Source organism: Malaclemys terrapin, chromosome 7, assembly GCF_027887155.1.
Source record: "Malaclemys terrapin pileata isolate rMalTer1 chromosome 7, rMalTer1.hap1, whole genome shotgun sequence".
NCBI classification, from domain to species: domain Eukaryota; kingdom Metazoa; phylum Chordata; order Testudines; family Emydidae; genus Malaclemys; species Malaclemys terrapin.
The window spans coordinates 32018928-32043960 of record NC_071511.1 but is presented as its reverse complement, the minus strand read 5'-3'; the positions used below and the strand labels follow the sequence as shown (position 1 = coordinate 32043960).

The window sequence follows — 25033 nt, the reverse complement described above, 5'->3', positions numbered from 1 at the left end:
GGCCTCCAATTTTCCAGCGGGGCGGAATTGAGAGGTAAACAGCCAGATAGCGTGACATATCCGCACCCCACTGGATGCCGGCTTCAGGACAGGAACCTCTGGGAATGAGAGTTCCATGTGGGGTGTCTGCTCGGGGCCATCCAATCTCTGCTCAGTGCCCAGAAATAAAATCAGTATCCCAGCTGCAGCTAGGGTGACCAGATAGAAAGTGTGAAAAATCGGGACAGGGAGTGGGGAGTAATAGGCACCTACATAAAAAAAGCCCCAAATACTGGGACTGTTCCTATAAAATCGGGACATCTGGTCACCCTAGCTGCAGCTTGGAAACTGCATGTATTGTGAGTGAAACTGCTGTGTGTTTCTTTGGTGGGGGGCCTCACTTTATGCAGTGCCTAGCACAATGGTCACTGAATGGGGCTCCTAGGAACTACTGCAATACAAATAACAACTGGAGAAACGGGATTTGGTGTGGCGCCAGGGTCAGGTTGAGGCTACATGTGCACAAATGTGAGAGCCTCAGAGTAAAGCACTGGCCACTCAGCAGGACTCATCACGGTCTGTTTCCTACACACAATGCTCTGTTGCTAATGAAACACAGTGTGATGCTGAAAGGTGCATCCCAAGACAATCACAGCCCTAGTTCAAGCTATTGGCTGCCCCATTCAGCCTCCTTCACGCTCAAGAGGAGGAGCAATTAAACCCCTCGATGTAAAGACAGCTGCAAACAATGGAGGCGACCCTCAAAAGCTGTACTAAGGCTGTCTTCACTGCTAAAAAAAGGTGTGTTTCTAAAGTGAGCTAGCTAACAGCTGGGGAATTAGCTCAGATGGCAGAACACTCACTTGGCACGTGGCAGGTAGTGGAATGGATGCCCATTTATTTTATTTTATTTTTAAACGTGTTGGGATGACTCAGTGGTTCAATGCACCAGGCTCAGGACTTTGCTTTCCCTTGTGCGGGTATTCAGGTTGCTGTGTAGAAGAATGAGGCCAAATCTCACTCCTGACACACCTCTTAAAACAGCAGTGTGGCTTAGGGGATAAGGGCATTGGCCAGGGGCTCAGGAGAGCTGCATTCACTTCTCAGTTCTGATGGGTTATCTTAGGCAAGTTGTTTCCCTGCTCTGTGCCTCAGTTTCTCCATCTGTAAAATAGGGATACTGATAGTTACTTGATAAGTTTATGAACAGGAGTCTATGACAGAGTTCTCTACAATAGCAGGGACTGAACTTGTTGATTCAGGCGGTCCCGGTTATCCCCATGAATGTTAGTTGTTTTGCTGTAAAACGCTATGGAGACAAGGCTCTGTAACTTTCACTGTAACACAGATAGGTGGGGTCACACCAGATTGGGGGGATGATGTTGCTACATTGGCAAAAACTGGCTGTGCCTTGTCTCCACTACGATTTTGCAGCAAGGCAGCAAATGCTCATTAGTTATCCCGCTGCAACACGTGAATGGCCGTGAATTTGGTAGGGCCCTAGTCATTTGCTCTGCACACACAGACACTTCTGTACCGCCCATTGCCTCATCCCAGGCAGCTTTCAGTGCTGCAGGGCTCCTGGGATGGGCAAGGCAGCCATTGCCATGACCACAGCTCCAGGCCAGTAAGAAGAGAGCTTAGGGAGCTTGATCCACCCACTTAGTAAGAGTCTCAGAGTCATCGTGATAGGCCAAAAACTCGGGCTTTGCCCCTCGTTCGGCAAAACTCCCTGCTCTCAGATTGGATGTTTGGTGATAGTAACAGGCTGGGACGAGGGGACGAGCTACGATTAGCTGGTGGGACTACAGCTGCTGTGGGTTAAAGGGACAGGGGGTGGAGCGTATGGATGGGAGGATTGTGGAGCCACTGCTAGTACCTGCTGTGTGTGCTTTGGAGAGACGGATACCGGGCTGTCAGGTAGGGCTGTGCGGCAAGGGGGAACCGGTTAGTCACAGAGGCGGGCAGCAGGCAAAGCCGCAGCTCAACATTGCTCAGAGCGTTAGAAGTGACCGGTGCTGCAGCATTTCATATGGCTGACAAGGCAGCGTGGTCTTGTACAGCCACCAGTAACAGCCTGTGAAACCGAGAGATCCCCGCCAGGAAGGGGGTTTCTGGAAGAGTTGGAAATTCTTCCCCTTTTGTGAATTTGGAGGCCTGAGCTGCACATCGCCCAAACTTTCCCCTTTGTGCAGTGATGCCCCTTAATCCCAACCTGCGTTGCAATCCTGGACTCCCCTCACATGCTCTGTTGGTGCTTCTCCATATCAACCTGCAGCCTCACCTGCTTTTCCGGTTCTGGCCTTCCCCCCCACAGCTCTGCCAATGCCCCTCTGTCCTGGCCTGCAGCCCCCTGCTATTCCATTCCTGGTGTCTGCACCCCCCATGCAGCTCTGCCAATGGCCCTCAGTCCTGACCTGCAACCCAACCTACTATTCCCATTATGGGTTCCTCCCTCTCAATCCTGACACGCAGCCTCCCTGCTCTCCCAGCCCTGGACCTTTCTACAAATGTACTTTAAAACAAAAAAATGTTCTGCCAGATGACTAGGAACTCCAGAGCAGACAGGGCTGTTTTCTGTCTTTAACTCTATTGCTGGAAGTATTTCCAGGTCTTCTCTGATCCAGCAACCTCATCTTTCCCATAGCTATAGACCCACATTCAGTGCCCTGCCCTGCCATAGACTCCCTGTGGGACCTTGGGCAAGTTGCTTAGGCCCAGACCCTCAAAAGTATTTAGGTGCCTAACTCCCATTGTCATAATCTGTCATCCATCACCGCACAAGGGTTTGATGCTGCTCCTGTCTTAAACCTATGGAACTCCATGCTACTGGATTTTACTGAAGCAACCAGTAAGATTAAAAGAAAAATGAGTGGGAGATATGAATGACCGGGAGGGGACTGTCAAGAACCATGGGGCTGAGTTCCCTAGCTGAGGCTGGGGCTAGTGGGTTTAGTCTTTGGACAGGTTAATGAGCCCAGCTGGGCTTCAGCAAAATCACCTGATTGACCAGTCCATCCAATTGTCTGAAAGAAGCCAACAACTCTGCATTTATGCTCAACAGCAGCACAGCTTAACCCTTATACCTGCAGCTGCAATTGCTCTTGTGCACAGCTCGCCGGGGATATTAGTTGGTGTCTCCTTCATGGAGCGGTGAGCATGGGCATGTAGCTGGCATGGTTCACCACTTCCCCTGACACCTGCCCCTTCTGCGGCGTGAGGGAGACCCTGGTGCACATCTTCTTCGAGTGCACCAGGTTGCAGCCCCTATTCCGGCTCCTCCGGAACCTCCTCCTCAGGTTCTGGCTGCACTTTTCCCCACACCTCCGGATCTATGGCCATTCATGGCCCCATGAAGTCGCAAGACCTCCTCGTTGACCTCCTTCTGGCATTGTCCACGGTGGCTGTTCACCATACCAGGAGGAGGAAGCTGGACGGGGAGGTGCTCTGTGAGTGTGAGGTCTATTTCCAATCCTCCATTAAGTCACATCTCCAGACAGAGTTCCTCTGGGCCACATCCACTGGACACCTTTGAGGAGCAGTGGGCATTGTCCAAGGTTCTCTGCTTAGTGTTCCCCTCTGGATCCCTGCTGTTGACCCTGTGACCCTCACTCTCATCCCTGTTTTTTCATTTGTGGTCCCCTGAATTCAGTTGAGACCTGGGTCTAGTAGCTCCTCCCCTTAGGCTGGGGTGAGGGGCCTTTAGATGTGGGCAGGTGCCCCCCAGAGCTTTAATCTGTGCAATTGCTCCTGTGCCTGCTTGCTCCTGCCCTGTTCTGGTCCTCCTCCTGCCCACCTGACCCTGCATCCTTGCCTGGCTTCTGACTCCTGGCTCTGATTATTGGCTTCAGATTCTAGCTCTGACCATTGGCTCTGGGTAGTGGCTTCTGACTCTGACATTTGGCTCTGGCTTCTGGAGCCTGTTCTAAAGTCTAACCTCTAGGGCAGACTGCCCACATCCTGGTCCTGACAAGGGGTGGGTTGCCAGCAAGAGAAAAACAATCCAGGCTAAGCAACATGAGTCATTCATGCCCTGTTCCCTTCCCATGATCGCTGCATACACGGGCTGGAAACCTCAGACTCCGTTCACCTCTTTGTAGTCCTGTGACAACTCCAGCCCCAGCAGCGTAACATAGGCCTGGTCTACACTACACTGTTAGGTTGATGTAAGATGCTTTGCGTCGACCTAGCTGTGGAAATCTCTTCATTTGCGTTTGGCTCCCACTGACGTAAGTTCCTCTCTGCGGCGCTTTAGTAACACCACCTCCCCAAGCGGTGGAGAGCCAAGGTGTCATAACTATAAAGGGAAGGGTAATAGCTGTCCTGTGTACAGTACTATAAATCCCTCCTGGCCAGAGACTCCAAAATCCTTTTCCCTGTAAAGGGTTAAGAAGCTCAGGTAACCTGGCTGGCATCTGACCTAAAGGACCAATAAGGGGACAAGATACTTTCAAATCTTGGGGGGGGAAGGCTTTTGTTTGTGTTCTTTGTTTGGGAGTGTGTTCGTTCTCCGGGAATGAGAGGGACCAGACATCAATCCAGGTTCTCCACATCTTTCTAAACAAGCCTCTCCTATTTCAAACTTGTAAGTAAATAGCCAGGCAAGGCGTGTTAGTTTTCCTTTGTTTTTCTCAACTTGTAAATGTACCTTTTACTAGAGTGTTTATCTTTGTTTGCTGTACTTTGAACCTGAGACTAGAGGGGAGTCCTCTGAGCTCTTTAAGTTTGATTACCCTGTAAGGTTAATTTCCATACTGATTTTACAGAGATGATTTTTACCTTTTTCTTTAATTAAAAACCTTCTTTTTAAGAACCTGATTGATTTTTCCTTGTTTTAGATCCAAAGGGGTTTTGGATCTTGATTCACCAGGAGTTGGTGGGAGGAAGGAGGGGGGATGGTTAATTTCTCCCTGTTGTAGATCCCAGGGGGGGGTTGGAACTGATTCACCAGGAGTTGGTGGGAGGAAGGAGGGGAATGGTTAATTTCTCCTTGTTTTAAGATCCAAGGGGTTTTGGATTTGTTTTCACCAGGGATTTGGTGAGGGTTTTTCAAGGCTTCCCAGGGAGGGAATCCATTGATGGTGGCAGCCGAACCAGAGCTAAGCTGGTAGTTAAGCTTAGAAGTTTTTCACGCAGGCCCCTACATTTGTACCCTAAAGTTCAAAGTGGGGATCTCAGTCCTGACACAAGGTCAATGTAATTAGATCGATGCAGTGTTCGTGCAGACCCTGCATTGCTTTCATTGATTGTGACTGGCTTTCAGGAGCCGTCCCACAATGCTCTGCACTGACAGTACGATCACGCATACTGCCGACACAAGTGATTTAATACCTGTAGTGGCTGTATGCAGATGTAAGTTAGGTAGACATAATTGTGTAGTATAGACATGGCCATAGGCTAAACACCCAACCCAGATCAGAGCAGGCTGTCTCTGACCCTTCCACCGCAACCACTGTCAGCTGAAAGTGTCAGGCACTAATGACCCATGTTCTGTCCCAAAGGTCCGGGATCCACAAGAGCCTCTCCTGAAGGAGGAAGTGACTGTGGTTAGAGAGGCTTCCTGTGGGAAGAGCTTTGTGTCTCGGCAGAGAAGGCTGGAGCACGAGGATGATGGATCGGTATAAGATCCCACGCACCAAAGAGCTGGAGTTTGGAGGGCCCCTGGGTAAGACGAGGGTGAGGGGGGTTGGAAGGCAGTGGCTCACATACCCTGAAAGGCAGTGCGAACTGGAGCTGTGCATGCAGCTACATGGTTAGAGCAGGGTGGGTCTGAGAGTCAGCACTTTTGGGTTCCCAGCTCTGCCATTGACTCACTGTGGGATCTTATCTCTCAGGGACACTGCTGCCTGTCACTCACCCACAGTTCTGATCACCCTGGGGATCTTGTCCCTCTAACCTCTCCTTCCTCCCTCTACAGGAGCCATGATCCTCCTCTTTCTCATGCCAGCTACCGTCTTCTATCTTCTGCTGACATGTCGCACTGAGCAAGCCAGCGTGCTGAACTTCCCGCCCCCGCTGCCACCCCTGAGCACCCTCTGGAACCCCCACACCTTCCTGCTGCTCCTGGCTTGGGTGGGACTCCAGGCTGCCCTCTACATGCTGCCTATGGGAAAGGTAATGCGGGGTCAGCCTCATTGGGCAGAGGGGAGGGCAGGACGTCCCCTTCCCTGCTGGGTGCCATCTGCCTAATGGTAGCTGTTTGGCTACCCATAGGGGATCAAGGGCACATGTGAATTGCCTGGGCCACGTCTGAGCCAGATCAGCTGGCTACACCATGTAGGCAGAGACCTGCCCAAACTCAGTTCATCTACACAGTTGTGAACTGAGGCTCCAGGGAGGGTGCCGATGAGAGGAGTTGGAGTCAAGACCAGAGAGGTCAGTGTTAACCGGTTGTGTGGCTTTCTCCCAGGTCACAGAAGGGATCGTCCTTCGAGACAAGAGCCGGCTCCAGTATCGCATTAATGGTGGGTGTTGGATTTTGTTAGGGAGGGGAGATTGACTATGACCCGCCCCAGAATTTGCAGCCAATCACATCACTTACTGAATTTCCTCATGGTAACAAGTAATAGTATTGGGGGCGGGGAGGGGAGTGCTGTCTAGTGGGACTGAGCAAGTGGCTAGGAGTCAGGACTCCTGGGTTCTATACCCAGCTCTGCCACAGATTCCCTGTGTTACCTTGGGCAAGTCCCTTCCCCTCTCCAGGCCTTTGTTTCCCAGAATAACAGTGCGCTGTGACTCAGGGATCCTCAGCTAAAGAGCCGCAAAGTGTTGCTGTATCTAAGCAGCATGTGTCCTGTCTTCCCTTCTCCCGCGCTGCAGCTTTCCATGCGATGGGGGTCACAGCCCTGGTGGTGGGGGCTGGATTGGCAGCCGGGTTGCGCCTCAGCTACATCTATGACCACTTCCTGCAGTTGGCTTTCTCGGCCTTGCTGCTGGCCTTTGGCCTCAGCTTCCTCCTCTACTTCAAGTCCCTCTTTGCCCCAGAGACAACACTGGCGCCAGGCGGGAACTCAGGTGAGTCCTTCTATACACAAGGGGCACACGGACACAGGAATGATCTTGTGCATGCAGACACATAGACGTGTGCACATATGCATGTCTGAACACACACAGACATGCGCACACTGACACTTGTGCACCACACGCACAGGGACACTTGTGCATGCACTAACACATAGACACTCTCTTAGACACACAGGTCATACCTGGTGTATCACGGGGGTGCAGGGGGAGAGCATCCAGTGATGCCAGTCAGTGTAAAAACTGCCAGGACTCTAGGGAGGTATCTGATCAGTTGATGCGTGGTTCCTTTCTGACCCTCTTGTTGCAGAGAGTTTAACCTTCCAATGAAGCATCCAGCAATAGCACCCACTGGAAACCAGACATATCCAGATTTAGCACAGCAGGGGTGGGGATACCAGGCCACTGGGATGGGCCCCTTGGACTGATTCGGGGTAACAGAGAGAGGAGCATACCAACTAGATGGACCCATTGGTCTGATCTGAGGCAGCAGGGGGGGATGCTGGGCTGGACAGGCCTATTGGTCTGGTCCAAGGTGGCAGGGAGAGGAACGGGGAGTAGCTATTCCCCCTGGAGGTGCCTGACTTGCTGTTGGTCACACAGGAAATCCTATCTATGACTTCTTCATGGGCCACGAGCTGAACCCACGCATCGGCTCCTTCGACCTGAAGTATTTCTGCGAGCTGCGGCCAGGCCTCCTCGGCTGGGTAAGTGGGTGGGGTTTTAGGGTGCTCCCTGCTGCAGAAAGTCCCTTGGGCCCATGGCTATAATGACCTTGCGAAGGCAAAGGATAATAGAACCTGCTGCAGGGGAACACTAGTCCCAGGGGAAGGGTTGCAAGGGTGAATTTCCCTCCCTCCAGATGGCCATGTGTAGCAGATATCCCAGCCTAGATGGACCCATTAGTCAGACCAAGCAAGGTGGGAGTGGTGAAGAATACCAGACTAGATAGGCCCACTGGTCTGATCTGGGGCAGCAGAGAGTGTGGGATGCCAGGCATGGGTGGCCCCATTAGTCTGATGCAGGGGTAGAGGTAAACCAGGCAGGATGGTCTTACACAGGGGCTAGATATGCCTTTGGTCAAATCCGGGGCAGCAGGGAGCAGGGCCGGTTCCAGGACCGGCCAAGGAAGCTCATGCTTGGGGCGGCAGATTCTAAGGGGCAGCATTCCGTCCAATCTTAGGGCGGCACGGCTGCCTTTTTTTGCTTTGTGTCTGGGTCCGGCCGCCGTGCTTGGGGCGGCAAAAAAGTCAGAGCCGGCCCTGGCGGGGAGGGGAAGATACTAGGCTGGTCTGCCCCAGTATGTCAGTGAGATATTGGGGAGGTCTCACTCAAGGGTGCCAATTAGGTAGGGCAGAGGAGGGGCTGCCACGCCCCCCTCCCACTCCACCCCCACCCCGAGTTTCATACAGGAGGTGTGCTCCCAGGTGGAGCTCTTAATTGCACAGCATTAGTGTGGAATATAAGCTCTGCAAAGAGGTGCTTCTCCCAGCTTGTGTCCCCAGGGCAAGGAGTCAGTGTTTTGTTTCCAAAAAGAGGCTTGGGTGATTAAGATAAGGACGGTAATTAAATTAAGGCTCTGGAAGTCCTTAGATGAGCCTGTAAAACAGGTTTCAGAGGGGTAGCCCTGTTAGTCTGTATCAGTAAAAACAAGGAGGAGTCCTTGTGGCACCTTGGAGACAATTTATTTGGGCATAAGCTTTCATGGGCTATAACCCACTTCATCAGATGCATGGAGTGGAAAATACAGTAAGCAGGTATAAATATACAGCACATGAAAAGATGGGAGTTGCCTTACCAAGTTGGGGGTCAGGGCTAATGAAGCCAATTCAATTAGGGTGGATGTGGCCCATTTCCAACAATTGACAAGAAGGTGTGAGTATCAAGTCTTTATTTGGGCCTACTTTGATGGTGTCCAGTTTGCAAATTAATTCCAGTTCTGCAGTTTCTCACTGAAGTCTGGTTTTGAATGTTTGTTGCTGAAGAATGGCCACTTTTAAGTCTGTTATTAAGTGTCCAGGGAGATTGAAGTGCTCTCCTACTGGTTTTTGAATGTTACAATTCTTGATGTCTGATTTGTGTCCATTTATTCTTTTGCGTACACTGTCCGGTTTGGCCAATGTACATGGTAGAGGGGCATTGCTGGCACATGATGGCGCATATCACATTGGTAGATGTGCAGGTGAACGAGCCCTTGATGGTGTGGCTGATGTTGTTGGGTCCTATAGTGGTGTCCCTTGAATAGATATGCGGACAGAGTTGGCAATGGCATTTGTTGCAGGGGTTGATTGTGTGGTGTGTAGTTGCTGGTGAGTATTTGCTTCAGGTTGGGAGGGCTGTCTGTAAGCAAGGACTGACCTGTCTCTCAAGGTCAGTCCTTCAAGATAGGTTGTAGATCCTTGATGATGCGCTGGAGAGGTTTTAGTTGGGGGCTGAAGGTGATGGCTAGTGGTGTTCTGTTACTTTCTTTGTTGGGCCTGTCCTGTAGTGACTTCTGGGTACTCTTCTGGCTCTATCAATCTGTTTCTTCACTTCCCCAGGTGGGTATTGTAGTTTTAAGAACACCTGATAGAAATCCTGTAGGTGTTTGTCTCTGTCTGAGGGGTTGGAGCAAATGCAGTTGTATCTTAGGGCTTGGTTGTAGACAATAGATCATGTAATGGGGTCTGGATGAAAGCTGGAGGCATGTAGGTAAGTATAATGTCAGCAGGTTTCCAGTATAGGGTGGTGTTTGTGACCATTGCTTATTTGTGCTGTAGTGCCCAGGAAGTGGATCTCTTTTGTGTGAACTGGTCCAGGCTGAGGTTGATGGTGGGGTGGAAATTGTTGAAATTCAGATAGATTTCCTCAAGGTCCTCTTTCCCATGGGTCCAGATGATGATGTCATCAATGTAATACAAGTAAAGTAGGGGTGCTAGGGAACAAGAGATGAGGAAGCGTTGTTCTAAGTCAGCCATAAAAATGTGGGGCCATGTGGGTACCCATAGCAGTGCCACTGACTTGAAGGTATAAATCGTCCCCAAATCTGAAATAGTTGTGGGCGAGGACAAAGGAAGTGACAAAGTTCAGCCACCAGGTTTGCCGTGACATTATCAGGGATGCTGTTCCTGACGGCTTGTAGTCCATTTTTGTATGGAATGTTGGTGTAGAGAGCTTCTACATCTATAGTGGCTAGGGTGGGGTTTTCTGGAAGATCACCAATGGATTGTAGTTTCCTCAGGAAGTCGGTGATGTCTGGAAGATACTATGGTGATGGGGAAGTGCTGGTAGTGTCGGGCCTGAGGAGAGAGTCCACGTAGCCAGAAAATCCTGCTGTCAGGGTGCCAATGCCTGAGATGATGGGGCGTCCAGGATTCCCAGGTTTATGGATGCGGGTGGTGATGGTGGGTGGGGGTTGAAGAAGGAACGCAGGGGACTCAGAAGAAATACAACCAAGCCCTCTGAGCCAAGGTTACAGTCAGAAAAGAGAAAGATGTGAGGGGCATAAGTGAAAAGAAGGGGCCAAAACCCAGGGAAGGTATAGCAGTGGTATAAAGAAGTTCCAACTCTACCTGTGGTACTTATTTGGTCCCATCACCGTAGTATCTGAGCCCCTCAGAGAAGTCGAGCAGTACTGTTATCCCCATTGTACAGATGGGGCACTGAGAGACTAACAGCCAGGTTTTCAAAGGTATTTAGGCACCTAATGGGATTTTCAAAAGCGCCTAGAAGGTTAGGTGCTTTGTAAACCCCACTAGGTGCCTAGCTGCGTCTTTGGGTGCCTAAAAGCCTTTGAAACTCTGTCCCTAAGGCACTGACCTGAGGTCATACAGGAAGTCATTTGGGCGGGGCGGGGAAGGGTAGAACCCAGGTCTCTCAGATCTAGCTCCCTATCCACTGGACCAGCCTTTCTCTCTGCTGCATGCTGCAAAAAAGAGGCCTCTGATGGACGGGAGCAAAACCAGGAAGGCCAGCTCTCTGAGATTCCAGCAATTGGTCCCAGGTAGGGTGACCAGATGTCCCAATTTTACAGGGAGAGTCCGGATTTTGGGGTCTTTTTCTTATATAGGCTCCTATTACCCCCACTCACCCCCGTCCTGATTTTTCACATTTGCTGTCTGGTCACCCTAGTTTCAGGTGATTGGGAAGGATGTGTCATGGTTGACAGTATGAAAAGCAGCAGAGGTCAGGAAGGATGAAGAAAGAAAGAAAATGAGAGTCAGATGAGAGGAAAGCACTTAACTGTCAATGGGTGGCAGGTTCTGCCCTAGGCTGAGTTGTACAGCAATGCCTGCTATGCAATTTTAGGGCTTGTCTACACTGGCACCTTACAGAGCTGCAACTTTCTCACTCAGGGGTGTGAAAAAACACCCCCCTGAACGCTGCAAGTTTCAACGCTGTAAAGTGCTAGTGTAGACAGTGCACCAGCGCTGGGAGGCACTACACCCCTCGTGGAGGTGGGGTTTTTTATAGTGCTGGGAGAGCTCTCTCTCAGCACTGGTGCCGCGACTACACCGCCATATTAAAGCACTGCCGTGGCCAGCTCTTTAACGTTACTACTGAAGACGTGCCCATTGATTTTAACTGAAAACCATTTTTTGTTGTGAGTTTGAAAAAAGGAAGGAATGAGAGAGTGTTGTATGAGTATCAGATGTAATTATACATCAAATTTGTAGGGTTTCAGCCGTATTCAGGCCAATTCCAGAACAAAGAACCGAAATTGCATCCACGGAGTCCATAAAGTTGACAATTATTGTCATGATTTGTGTTATTCGTTGGGCACTATCTGTGTGCTCAGCACTATTCAGAATATGCCAGAAAATGTAGTCCCTGAGCCAATGCATATAAGATGTGTAACTCTAGCTAAGATGGCTCAGATATTTAAGTATGCATAGTTATTGACCTCACATGTTTGCTGTGATGTTTATATCTATGAGTGGAGGTGCTGATGGCAATACAAGTTTTACTTGTTTAAGGACTAGAAGATTTGACCCTCCAACTTTCTTTCAAGAGGAAGAGTTGCCCAGAGCTCCTGTGCCTGTTTATTTTCCTTTCCTGCCTGCAATCGCCCTGATATACCTCAGAGGTCTCAATTTTTTTCCCCAACTTTAAAATGTAGAATTTTCTTGGTGTTTGATTTAAAATAGTCTCCTGTGAAAACTGCAACTCAATCTCTGTAGTGTTATGTTTAAGACCCTTCTGGAAAGTAACTGGCCTTTAAACAGAAGTGAAAGCATTGTTGCCAACTCTCATTATTTTGTCATGAGTCTCATGATAATTATTGTTTTCCTTAAAGCCCCAGTTCCTGGAGTCAAGTGATATGTGATGATTTCAGCCTTCCTTCTTAAAGAAAAATGAAGTTTTTAGTTCTTGTGGCTGTGGAGAAAGCTTCAAAATGTGACCCCAGTGTACCTTAAAGGCTCAAAAAGCAGAATATAAATAAAAAAAACCACCAATCTATTATTTTTACACAATATCATTATTTTAAAGCCAAGCTCATGATTTTTGGTGAGCCTGATTCTTGATTTTTGACTATTTGGGGTTGGCAATACTATGAAAGTGACTTGAAAGTGTCAGTTTCACTACTGTTTAAAGTAATTGTTTTTAGTCTATTATTTGTAGTGGGGTAACATCCCTAGAGTCCCAGGCAGGTGCAGTATAAACTCATGGGGCCTTGCCCTAACAGGATGTTTCCAAAAGTTAAATGATTTATTCCAAGCATGATGAACTGCAAAAAAGTGATAGAAAGTAATCTAGATTTTTCTACAATTGTTTCAATTGTTCTATTCAAGAGTTAGTAACAAATTAAGAATATACATTAAAATTTTAAACCTAACCAGTGTCCCTTCAGTGACTTGACACAAGATGTCAGAACATGTTAGTATTAGAGCTGAGTGGGTCTAATATTTATTTTTTTTTTTCTTTATATAGGAATTAGAAAATATTATCTGACAGGAGCACTATATATCAGATATCATCAGCAAAAAACCCAAGAGTTTATAGGTGCTCAAGTAGCCTCTGGAATCACAGTTAAATTTGCCCCCTCCCCTACCAAAATCTGAAATGGGGCTCCTGGTCCACTCAGCAATCAGGTGTTTTTCTCTGGGCAGACAAGGTGCTGGGGGCAAGGGAAGGAGCAGGGAGGGAGGCAGGTCTTCTCCAAACTCTGCCTGATTGCTGCCCCTCTTGCCAGGCACTGGTGAACATGGCCATGCTGATGAAAGAGACTGAGCTGCGGGGCAGCCCCTCGCTGGCTATGCTCCTGGTCAATGCCTTCCAGCTGCTGTATGTGGTGGATGCACTCTGGAATGAGGTGAGTCACTCCCACATCCCTGGCTTAGCCTGGGCTTGGGATCTGCAATGGCCTAGGAACTACAAAGGGAACCTTAGGGGAGGCCTCCTGGGTTCCCTTCCCATGTCTGGGAGGAGGGTGGAGTCCAGTGGTTCAAACAGGGGGGCTGGGATTGAGAACCCAGTTCTGAGAAGGGAGTGGGGATTGGTGATTTTAAGCACAGATGTGGCCAGGGTGGATTGATTTAATTTAAATAATTGATTGTAGTCAAGTTTTGCATTTGTACTTCATAGTTATTTTCCTAACAAAAGGTTGATTTCCTCCCCCCCCCCCCCCACCACTGGTGGGTAACTATTAAAATATGTTAATTTGCAACCAAACATACCCTGACTTTATACTGTACTAAATTCGGTACTTCTTTTTGCTAACCAGGAGGACACAATATATCTCTACACATTTATTTGAGCAATGATATAGCTTACTTTACATGTATTCAGATTCTTAATTTTTACATTTTTATTATGTTAGAAAATGGTGAATGTTGTATTTATTTACAATACGATGATTGATGTTTTACTTGCAATTTGTGTCCAGCTCTATTTGGATGGAAATTAAAATTCAATAAAAAATTCCCAGAAACAACATGTTAGGGTTTTGAATAAAATAAAACTACTTTGTGTGCTAATATACTTATAAAATATTTATCAATAAATGTGTTCTATTTAAAACTGATTGTATTAAACAAAGGAAGTATAGTCAAACCCCGCAATAAGGCGCCCCGCCATAATGTGAAATCGCATATAATGCGATCACAATTTGGCCCCCGTCTAAGACATACAGTATGTACCAGTGGTCCCCAATGCCATGACGCCTGCCGAGACATTTGATGTGCCCCCACCTAGTGCCAGGCAGGGGAGAGAAGCTGCGGCCCCGCGCCTGCCGGGGACAGTGAGCACCGGCGCCCGCAGCCCTGGAGCTCTCTGTCCCCGGCAGGCGCGGGGCTGCAGCTTCTCTCCCCTGCTGGGCACTAGGCACTAGGCGGCGCACATCAATGCACCTTGGGGACCACTGACGGGCTTGAAACCCCGCTATACTGCGACCCCGCATTTAGCGCGATGTAATTTTTTTGGACCCCAAACATTGCGGTATAGCGGGATTTCACTGTAGTATCTGTATGTTTCTGGTCACCATGTCATTCAAGATTTTAGAACTAGTAGATCTCATCCTCTCACACGTAGTTTTTCTTCATAGATTGGAAGAGAAAAACAAGCTTTCCTGTCTGTTCAACTCCCAATTGATTTCTTATCTTCAAATGAACTAGTCACTGAACTGATTTAGTTGAATAAAAGGAAATGAAATTAAATATTCTCTCTGCACTTGCAGAAGAGACTACTGCCAACAGTTGAAAGGTGGTTTAGTGCTTCAACAAACTCTTGTTCCAGGTGCCTAGCCATTAATGTCAAGCAGTTCTGTGTGTTCACTTTCTTTAAACTTGGCAGCAAACGTGTCTTGCTTAATATTGGGGGGGCGGGGTTTGTATTTAAATGGTTTAATAGATTACAGCATGGTTAGGCCTTAGCATAGGTTGTTTATTTCAAATTTAATTTTAAATAGATTTAGGGTTTTTTAAATATTTAAATTGTGTTTAGCATTGATTTTTATCCATGCTGGATGTGGCTCCTCTGTGTGCTGCAGGAGGCCATCCTCACCACCATGGACATTGTACACGATGGGTTTGGCTTCATGTTGGCCTTTGGGGACCTGGCCTGGGTGCCCTTCACCTACAGCCTGCAGGCCTACTTCCTGGTCAACCACCCCCAGAAGCTGAGCCTGTCCATGGCTGTCGGGATCCTCTTGCTCAATGGTGAGGCTCAGGTGATTTCCCTCTCACAAACCAGACCGATAGGCTCATTCAGTCCCATATCTCTCCTCTTTCCCTCCCCCCGCCCCCTGATCAGACCAATGGATCCACCTAGTCAAGACCAATAGGTGTAGTATCCCTCTCACTTTACCCCATGACCCCATCTATCACAGTATCTCTTACCCCCCACACACACACCCTTCCTGCCTCACCAACCCTACAACTCACCTTGCTGTACAATGGGGTGAAATCCCTTCCTGCCCAGCCCCAAGCCACACCCTGAAGCGTGAGGATTGAAAGCCCTGTTCAATGCCACCCTGAGCCAGCATCCACCACCATTGTCATTCATCCCTTTGTCCTCTCCAGAGCGATCTGTTTCCATACCAATCCATGGCAGAAGTGCCCGTATCCCCATGCCTGGAGTTCCCACAGCCTATCCTCACTCTGGTTCACTTCTTGGCAGGTCTGGGCTACTGCATCTTCCGCAGTGCCAATTCCCAGAAGAACACTTTCCGCAGGAACCCCAATGACCCCAGAGTAACTGGTGAGTTGCAGCCACCTCTTGGATGGGAGTTAGATGGGGGACTTGGAGTGAAGGAGTCTGGAGAAGAAGGTGATGCTAATGGAGGATTAGCTAATGGGAGGGAGGGGGAGGAATGGATGCCATGTGGGGTAATGCTCTTCTCCTCCTCCCAGGTCTCAAAACCATTCCCACAGCCACGGGCCGGCGTCTCCTGGTGTCTGGGTGGTGGGGGTTTGTGCGCCACCCCAACTATCTGGGGGATCTCATCATGGCTCTGGCCTGGTCGCTGCCCTGTGGTGAGTCTAAATCCTGCCTGGAGGAGCCTGTGAAGGCTAGCAAGGAGGTGTGTGTATGTGGGGGAGGGGAGAGTTGTCTCCTTCTCCTGCCCCCAGCATTGGTGTCCCACTGGGACCCGTGCCTTTAGGGCATATCCCTACTGCCCCTCTGCGGTGTCTGCCTTGGGCACCCATTGTGTCTTTCACGAGCTACACAGAGGGTGCCCGTTCTGGCCCAACATTCCAGTTATGGCCCAAGCAGATGGCACCAATATGCTGCCCCCTACTCCAGCCAGAGGTCACGTAGAAGGCACCTGGTCTGGTTGGCCTGAAGTCCCAGGTGGAAGGCACTGGTCGCACCTTCAAAGGATGTCATCAGTGTATCATTAACGTAGGATTGGGGAGGAATCTAGGCCCTAGACAAGTTTGCTCAGCACTCAAGCTATCCACTAGAACAATGGTTCTCAACCTGTTTACCATTGTGGGCCACATATGCAGCTCTGTGTTATGTGGGATATATATACTGCCTGTAAGGCCCTGAGGATGTCACATGGGCCACAGCTATGTGCTGATTAGGCCACAAGCAGCCCCTGGGTTGAGAACTATTGCACTAAAAGGTCCTAGAGGAAGGGCCCATGGCCGCCTCCTCCTCATGCCCCATGTCTCTCCCACCCCCTCAGGCCTGACACATGTCCTGCCCTACTTCTACGTCTTCTACTTCACTGTGCTGCTGATTCACCGGGAGGCTCGGGATGAGCACCAGTGCCTGCGGAAATATGGGCTCGCCTGGCAGGAGTACTGCCGGCGAGTTCCCTACAGGATCTTCCCTTACCTTTACTGAGATGTGGCCCAGCACACCATGCCCCATGCAGACCCAGGCACCACAGCTCACATCTGCCCACCACTGCTCCAAAGGCTGGCAGGGCGCTAGCCTCTGTCCTCCCCACTGAGGCACGTTGTCATCCCCAGAGGGCTCCAGATGGAGGTGCGGGCTCTGGGGTGGGGCTGGGGATGAGGGGTTTGGAGTATAGGAGGGTGTTTCAGGCTGGGACCGAGAGATTTGGAGTGTAGGAGGGGACTTCAGGCTGGGGCAGGGAACTGGGACACGGGGTGAGGGCTCCGGCCGGGGGTTCAGGTTCTGGGGTGGAGCTGGGGATGAGGGGTTTGGGGTGCAGAATGTTGGGAATCATTAAGAAAGGGATAGATAATAAGACAAGAAATATCATATTGCCTCTAGATAAATCCATGGTACATCCACCTCTTGAATATTGTGTGCAGATGCAGTCACCTCATCTCAAAAAAGATAGATAGGAATTGGAAAAGGTTCAGAAAAGGCAACAAAAATGATTAAGGGTATGGAATGGCTGCCATGTGAGCAGAGATTAATAAAACTGGGACTTTTCAGCTTGGAAAAGAGCCCACAAAGGGGGATATGATAGAGGTCTATAAAATCATGACTTGTGTGGAGAAAGTGAATAAAGAAGTGTTATTTATTCCTTCTCATAACACACGAACTAGGGGTCACTAAATGAAATTAATAGGCAGCAGGTTTAAAACAAAAGGAAGTATTTTTTCCACACAACACATAGTCAACCTGTGGAACTCCTTGCCAGAAGATGTTGTGAAAAGTAACACTGTAATAGGTTCAAAAAAGTACTAGATAAGTTCCTGGAGGATAGGTCCATCAATGGCTATTAGCCAGGATGGCCAGGGATGGTGTCCCTAGCCTCTCTTTGCCAGAAGCTGGGAATGGGCGACAGGGGATTGATCATTTGATGATTACCAGTTCTGTTTATTCCCTCTGGGGCACTTGGCATTGGCCACTGTTGGAAGACAGAATACTGGGCTAGATAGACCTCTGGTCTGACTCAGTATGGCCATTCTTATGTATAACAAAACCCACAATGTTTTCATAACAGCACTAGATGTCTGAGCTGCATTGCTCTGTGTGTCACTCGAGCTTAAAGCATTGCTTTCCATGAGGGACCACGATGGAGCTTACTGCATGATTGGTAATGCTTTAATGAAAGAGTCTAACAAGATCGCAACCACTACAGTTGGCTGCAAGCTCATTGCAGGCTTCACACTGGACATCTGAGAATGGAGCGTGCCTGAATTCTCCTCTGCTGCTGTAAGGAGGTGCAAGCCCACAGCAGAAAGGTCTGCCCGACAGATGCATGGGTCATGATGAGATGGAGGGTTTGTCTTCACTGCAACAGTTAGCTCAAATGAGTACACTGGAGTTACTCTCACTTGAACTTGGCTAGAGTATGTCTACACTGCAATCGGACGTGTGAGTGCAGCCTAGACTGGCATAGCCACATTAACTTTACTCTAGCTCAGGGGTCAGCAACCTATGGCACACGTGCCAAACATGGCACGCAAGCCGATTCTGAATGGCACGCTGCCTGCCTGGTGAGAGGAGGAGGAGGAGGGGCGGAGAGGCTGGAAAGTGCCACTCTGGGGGAAGAAGCGGGGGAGGGGGGGGGGAAGCTTGGCTGCGGCAGGACCAAGCTTCTGCCTCCTGCCCCGGCAGGGGAGAGCAGTTGGGGGGAGGGTCCCAGACCCCTGCCCCACTCAGGCCACCTGCCCACTGCTCTCCCCTGCCGGGGCAGGAGGCAGAAGCTTGGTCCTGCCGCAGCCAAGCTTCCCCCCCTCCCCCGCTTCTTCCCCCAGCGTGGCACTTTCCAGCCTCTCAGCCTCTCTGCCCCTCCTCCTCCCTCTCCCTGCCCACGATGGCCCTTGGGAGGGGGAGGAGCGGCAGCCTGCACACAGCTCCGTAGAGCAGGCAGAGAGAGGAAGGGATGGGCCTTGGGGGAAGGGGGTGGAACAGGGCATATCCCTCCCAGCCCCCTGCCATGAGCCACTCAGGGCAGGGGGCTGGGAGCATCCCCACGAGCCGAGCACCCCAGCCCTCTGCCCTGCACCTCCACACACACCCCTGACCTCGAGTCGCCCTGCCCAGCCCACTGCAGGCCTAGGTGAACAGAATCCCAGGCTGGCAGCGGGCTGAGCAGGCTGGCAGCGTAAGATCAGCATTTTAATTTCATTTTAAATGAAGCTTCTTAAACATTTTGAAAATCTTGTTTATTTTACATACAACAATAGTTATAATATAGACTTATAGAGAGAGACCATCTAAAAAACGTTAACATGTATTACCGGCACGCGAAACCTTAAATTAAAGAGAATAAATGAAAACTCGGCGCAACACTTCTGAAAGGTTGCCTACCCCCGCTCTAGCTAGCGTGGCTAAAAATAGGAGTGTGGATGCACAGGCTTGTACAGCATGTGCTGCTGCATCTTCACTGTTTTTAGCCATGCTAGCTAGAGTAAAGCTAGTGCAGGTATGTCGCCTCCGCGCCCCCCCCTCCCCCAGGCTGCAGTCATGCCTCGGAAAGCAGTGTAGACATACGCTGAGAGCAACTGCACCGTGAAACAATACTGGAACTGTACAGAATGATTGGATTAGCAGTTGATGTGCTGCTGTAACTCAAGCTGCTGCATGACTAGCTTGAGTGGCAGCAGCCCTCCAGCTTCAACCTCCATCCCCTTGCAAACCAGTTAGCTTGATTTTAAAGCACTACTTAACTCACGTTAGAGATTTCTGTGTGGACAAGAGTCAGGTTAGGAGCAAAACTTGAGTTAAACCTTGAGCGAACACCAAAAAGAAGACCAGCCCCAAAGAGAGAGTGTCACAGCTGGGAGTCTGTTTTGGCTTGAAGTGGAATACAAGTTTGGTTTGGTGTGTTTGTAAGGGACTGATTAATTTTAAGGACTGGGGAAATTCCCCTGTTGGGGAGTGCTGGAGTGTGGTTTTGGACAATGCACTGATGTGACAATGATTTTTATTAAAAATATATTAAATGCAGTCCCCATCTGCGTTCAAAGTCAATTGTTTGCGATGCTTTTGAGGGCTAGATGAGCAAGTGTCAGATCTGAAATACAGGAAACAATCAACCAAATAGGCAATACTCCTTTTTAGGGGGAGTCTGCTCCAGAACCTCCCTCCCCGGATGAGTAGAAACCTTCTTCTCATTTCCAGCTTCAGTTCATTCCTGGATATCTTATCCCTATTTGTTCTTGTGCCAACATTGTCCTTTTAGCTTCAGTAGCTCTTCTCCCTCCCAGGATTTACCCCTTTTGTGTATTTATAGAGAGTGATTAAATCCCCTCACCTTTTAAGGGCCAGGCTAAACAACCCCAGCTCTTTCAGTCTCCTTTCCTAAGGTCGCCTCGCCACTCCACTCATCAGCCTAGGAGCTCTTTACTGCACCTGGGGCTGTTTGAATATCTGATAGACAGGGCTTTTCAGTCTAGCAGAGGAAGGCATAAGGCTGGAAGTTGAAGTTAGACAAATGTAATCTTGAAATAAATCAATTTCCTAGCAGGGAGGGTTAGTAAAGACTGGAACAGTGCACCAGGGAGCGTGGTCTGGCCACCACCTGGAGTCTTTAAAGCAAAACTAGATCTCTTTCCAAACCACATGTTTTAATCCAGTTTCTGGGGAAAATTCTATAGCCTGTCTGTGGGGGGTGGGGAAAAATCAGACTGGATGATTACAATGGTCCCTTCAGGCCTTAGGTCCATGACAGTCCCACAGAGCTCAATTGTGTACCAACATAAAAGGGCATATCTATAGTGTAGTTTCAACTGCACAAAGTGCTTGTGGGGTATGGGACATTCAGAAAGGCTGCAGGCTCTGAAACCAGGGCAGGGCCAGCAGCAGTCAGAAAAACTCTGCAGACTGATACAGAACAGTATCTGCATGGAACACGTTACTTTGATTCCCTGAGGGCCCATAGCCAAGGATTAGGTGTTTATGGCCATGTGGCTTAGAGGCTAGAGCACTGGTACCCAGCAGATTGGGGTTCTATTCCCAGCTCTGCCACTGGCCTGCTGGATGATCCTAAGTGACTCATTTCCCTCCTTGTGCCTCTGTGTATCTTAAGGTACAGCTACACTGTGATTTAAAAACAAAACAAAACATGGCACGGTGTCTTAGGTCAGCTGACTGATTCATAGCGCTTATGCTGCGGGACTATAAAGTTACGTGTAGACTCTTGGGCTGGAGCCTGGGCACTGAGATCCTAGTGAGTGGGGAGGGTCTCTGAGCACAGGCTCCAGCCCTAGCCTGAACATCTGCCCTGCAATTTTATAGCTCTACAGCCCCACTCCAAATCAGGTGACCTGGGCCAGCTGCAGCTGTGCCACATCTTTTATAACAATGTAGATGTAGTGGTCTATCCAAGGACCTTACAACCTTTAGTGTATTTATCCTCATAACATCACTATGTGGGAGGGCGGTGCTATTATCCCTATTTTACTTATGAGGAAACTGAGGCACAAAGGCTAAGTGACTTGCCCAAGGTCACATAGGAAGTCTGTTAGACCAGGGGGTTGAACCCAGGTCTCCTGAGTCACAGGCTAGTGCCCAAACCAAATGGAGTTCTCAGGTCACAGGGCCACACTCCACCCAGGATAAGTTAATGCTAGTTTGAAGCTTACACCCTAACCCTTCTTTGGCTGGGCAAAAGAATTTGAGGTAGGAGATGGGTTGCGGTCAATGGGATACCAATATAAGAGCTAGGTATTATTTTAAATTCATACAGATTCTATTGGATTGAGCCCCAGACCTTCCATGACTTCTCCCTTCCCCACCAATTCTCCCTCCCTCCCTCACTCAACCAACCCACTGCAAATAAAATGCCCCATTATTCTCAATCCATAGCTGGCTCTCAGTCCCAAGCAAAAGAACAGACGGGCTGTGCTGCATGCCTGCAAGGGCGACAAGTTCAAGCTTTCTCACACCGAAACCTTCGGGTATCATTCTATGAAGCCTGACACTCATCACTGGCCCCATAGGACAGAGTGTAAGAGTAAGGTGTTAGAACTCTAACTAATCACACCAAGCCAATGGGATTCAGGGACATCAGTAGCTTTCCAAAAATATTTAGGGGACAACACCCCTCTCCTTGAGACACACAAAATTCACTGGTGACACCCTAGGACCATTTGGAAATGGGCCTATTTTCCAACAATCCTGCAAACCCTTAATCAGAATCCCCGTGCTTTGCATTCTGTGCACTGATAAAACAAAACACACCTTTTGCAGACAACATATTGTTAGACTGTGGAAGTCATTGCCATAGGAAGTCATTGAGGTGAAGAATTCAGCAAGATTCAAAAAGGAATAAACTATTTATATGGATATCAAGAATATCCAGTTGACATAATTCAAAACAACATTATGGAAGGAATATTAAACCTTGCTATTCAGGTCTTAATGCCAATCTAACTCCTACAGAGCTGCAGGAGCAGATTACACTACATCTGCCTACTGTGGGGTTCTTACACCTTCCTCTGAAGCATTTGGGGCAGGCCAGTCACAGATAGGATACTGAACTAGATGGACCATGGGTCTCATCCAGGCCAGCTATTCTTACATTCCTACCACAGTGATCAGTTAGAATAGTTTAGAGAGCTAAATAAACATTAACTAGATAAGACTACGTACATTAAAATATCAGATTTTAAAAATACCTGATACTCATTCACTCTCTCTCCTGCCACTGTCTCTTGCTCTCTCCTGAGCTGTGAATGGGTCTGGCCTCTCTCTGTCTCTCAACAGGAGCTGTCTTTTTAGTTATTTCCAGCTGAAGCTCCAGTCTAATGATGCAGATTGGGACTTGGGGGAATACATGTCCCATATTAATGCATAGGAAAGCAAGGACTTTTCATGTTCTGTTACTGCTGTTAATTTGACAGTGGTTTATAACAGCTGTAAGAATGCAGAGTATGTTTGTCCTTAAAATGCTCATTTTCTAGTTTACAGCAACTCTAGCTATGAGGGTGTCTAGCTGTCCTTTTATTGATGATTTCTGCAAAAATCTGTATATAGTGGGATACAAAACACATAAGAGTCTCATGCTGTGACCAGCTAGCAGTTTCTGCAGCACCAGTGGAAAACACACCAACTTTGAAACCACCAAAGTAACAGCAAATGCTTTAAGTGCATGGAACACACCAAGGGTCCCGCTGAATGGAAGACAGGAACGTACACAGCCAGGTGTTTTGCTCTTTTTATTGCAACAGGTCAACTCCCTAGAAACCAAATCAACATTTATGCCAAGACTCAGTGTGGTGGATTTATCCAAAATAGCTATTGACCAAGAGAGAGTTCATTCACTTTTCCCCCACTTAAAAAAATAATCCAGTCTACTAAAATCCCCCAATGTTTTAAGTGTGGATGGTTTTAGGGGTGACTAAGTTCCAGCCATCAGTCCAACTCCTCGATCAATGGCTTTTTTGCAGGGGGCAGTTTCCCACCCCACATCTTCTGCAGTTCTTTGGTAACTACATCCACCTCTTTGACTGCCTCCAAATGGGTTTTATATTCCCTTTGTACCTCTAGGGCCAAGACAGTCAAAGATTCCTGGTTCTCATTGACCCAGGAGAGCAGAAATTCACACTTCTTCTTGGCACCATACACCCTGGGCCGTTCCTCTGTGGGCACCAGTTTCTTAGCCTTGCCCAGCAGCCTGGCAAGATGGGAGAGGGCTGCCAAGCTGTAGCCTTTCTGCTTGCTTTGATTCTCCCCCATCAGGATCTGGGCCACTGCCATCATAGCACCTGCATTCCCCAGGGGGCACTCGGGGTACCGTCTGGCTGTCACTGCCTGGAGAGCAGCCTGCAGCGCCTCTGCTGTGGAGTGGAAGACCTGCCTGGCACCCAATGCCCCGCAGACACCCAGGACCATGTCAGAGAACTCAGGCAGCAGCTCATCTTCACTCAAGTCCCCATTGTAGAGGGTGAGGGCGAAGACGTAGGCATAGAGGACATTAGGCAGCTGGAAGCACACCAGGGGTGAGGCTGGGCTGCAGGTCAGGGAGCTCAGTGGTGGAATGGATGCAGGCACAGCAGGCACTGGGCTGGGCATTTCTTCAGGCTGCTGGGTGGGTGCCATGCCTGAGCTCTCCTCTGGCTGCCGGGTGCCCGTGGGGGGGTAAGAACCTTGGGGTTCCGGTGGCTGGTGGATAGGTGCTGAGTCTGGGATCTTCTTCTCTGGCTTCTGGGTGCCTGCAGGGGGCTGGGTATCCCCAGCTTCCTGGGCACCCTCAGTACCCGCCAGCTCCTGGACCAGCCCCCGGCCCCATCCCCGCCACCAGGGCCTCCAGGGGGGCAGGAAGGTTCCAATCTCCCCGCTGCTCAGCAGGCGCTGAAAGGCGGCCTTTTCGGCCGGACTGAGCCGCTCCCACAGACCGTCGTCCTGGTCCTCCAGGTCGCGGCCTAGCTGGGGCTCCGCGTCCTCGAGCTCGCGTAGCTCCCGCAGCCGGAGCAGCGCCTCTTTCAGGCGGGTTCGGGAGGCCGGGTCCCCCCGCTGGCCCTGGAGCCGGAGCAGCAGCTGCCGGCGGTGGAAAGCCTCGGCGCAGGCCCCGTGGCGCCGGTAACACGGCACCGAACAGAAACGCATGTTACAGCGGGGGCATGTGTAGGGGGCCCGCTCCTGCAGGCAGAGGCCGCAGGGCACGACCGCCTCCATCTTGGCAGCGCTCGGGTCTTTCCGCCACCACTCGGGCATTTCCGCCTTCCGCCACAGCAGCTGTTTGGTTCGGCTATTTCCGCCTTCGCGCCGGAAGCGCTCGTACAACTTCGGGTAACTCCGCCCTAGATTCGGAAACTCTCGGGCGTTTCGCATCTTCAGCTTCGGAACTCCACACCCTTTCGGCTATTTCCGGCGACCACTGCATAAGGGTCGCGCTGTTCCAAGGTATGAGAAGTCAGTGGCAGCGTGGCCGTCCCTGCCTTTACAAAGCTGGCACCAATATCTGAATAATCCCTGCACTGATCACCCCCTCCCACTCGGGCACTACCCTATCTGTTAAAAAATGAGCCTGCTCCACCCCCAAGGCAGCTGTACCAAAATTGCTTTGGGTTCTTGCAGAATGGAGCCCCAGGAGAGTCTGTACATTTCCTCTTAAAAAGCATCTTGCTTCTTCCTACAATTACAGATCCAGCACTACACCCTCAAAGGTGCAGTAACAACAAAGCAGCAGCACAGTCCTGCCTCACACACCGAGTCCTCACTGTAAAGCCAGGTAGAA

The 25033-nt window shown here is 49.6% G+C and overlaps 2 protein-coding genes across 2 annotated transcripts; one reads left to right on the top strand and one right to left on the bottom strand.

Annotated features, from left to right (window-relative positions):
- Positions 1-1810: 1810 nt before the first annotated feature.
- On the top strand, positions 1811-16855 carry TM7SF2 (transmembrane 7 superfamily member 2). Its single transcript, XM_054034749.1, has 11 exons — positions 1811-1899; positions 5481-5644; positions 5897-6093; positions 6389-6443; positions 6799-6993; positions 7603-7706; positions 13172-13291; positions 14966-15134; positions 15595-15675; positions 15828-15950; positions 16610-16855. Exons 2-11 carry the CDS (start codon positions 5587-5589, stop codon positions 16768-16770), a joined length of 1263 nt encoding a protein of 420 aa, XP_053890724.1. The 5' UTR covers positions 1811-1899; positions 5481-5586; the 3' UTR covers positions 16771-16855.
- A 6140-nt stretch (positions 16856-22995) lies between these two features.
- ZNHIT2 (zinc finger HIT-type containing 2) lies at positions 22996-24510 on the bottom strand. The gene has a single exon (XM_054034748.1). The coding sequence runs from the start codon at positions 24508-24510 to the stop codon at positions 23209-23211; it is 1302 nt and encodes a 433-aa protein (XP_053890723.1). The 3' UTR covers positions 22996-23208.
- Positions 24511-25033: the final 523 nt, after the last annotated feature.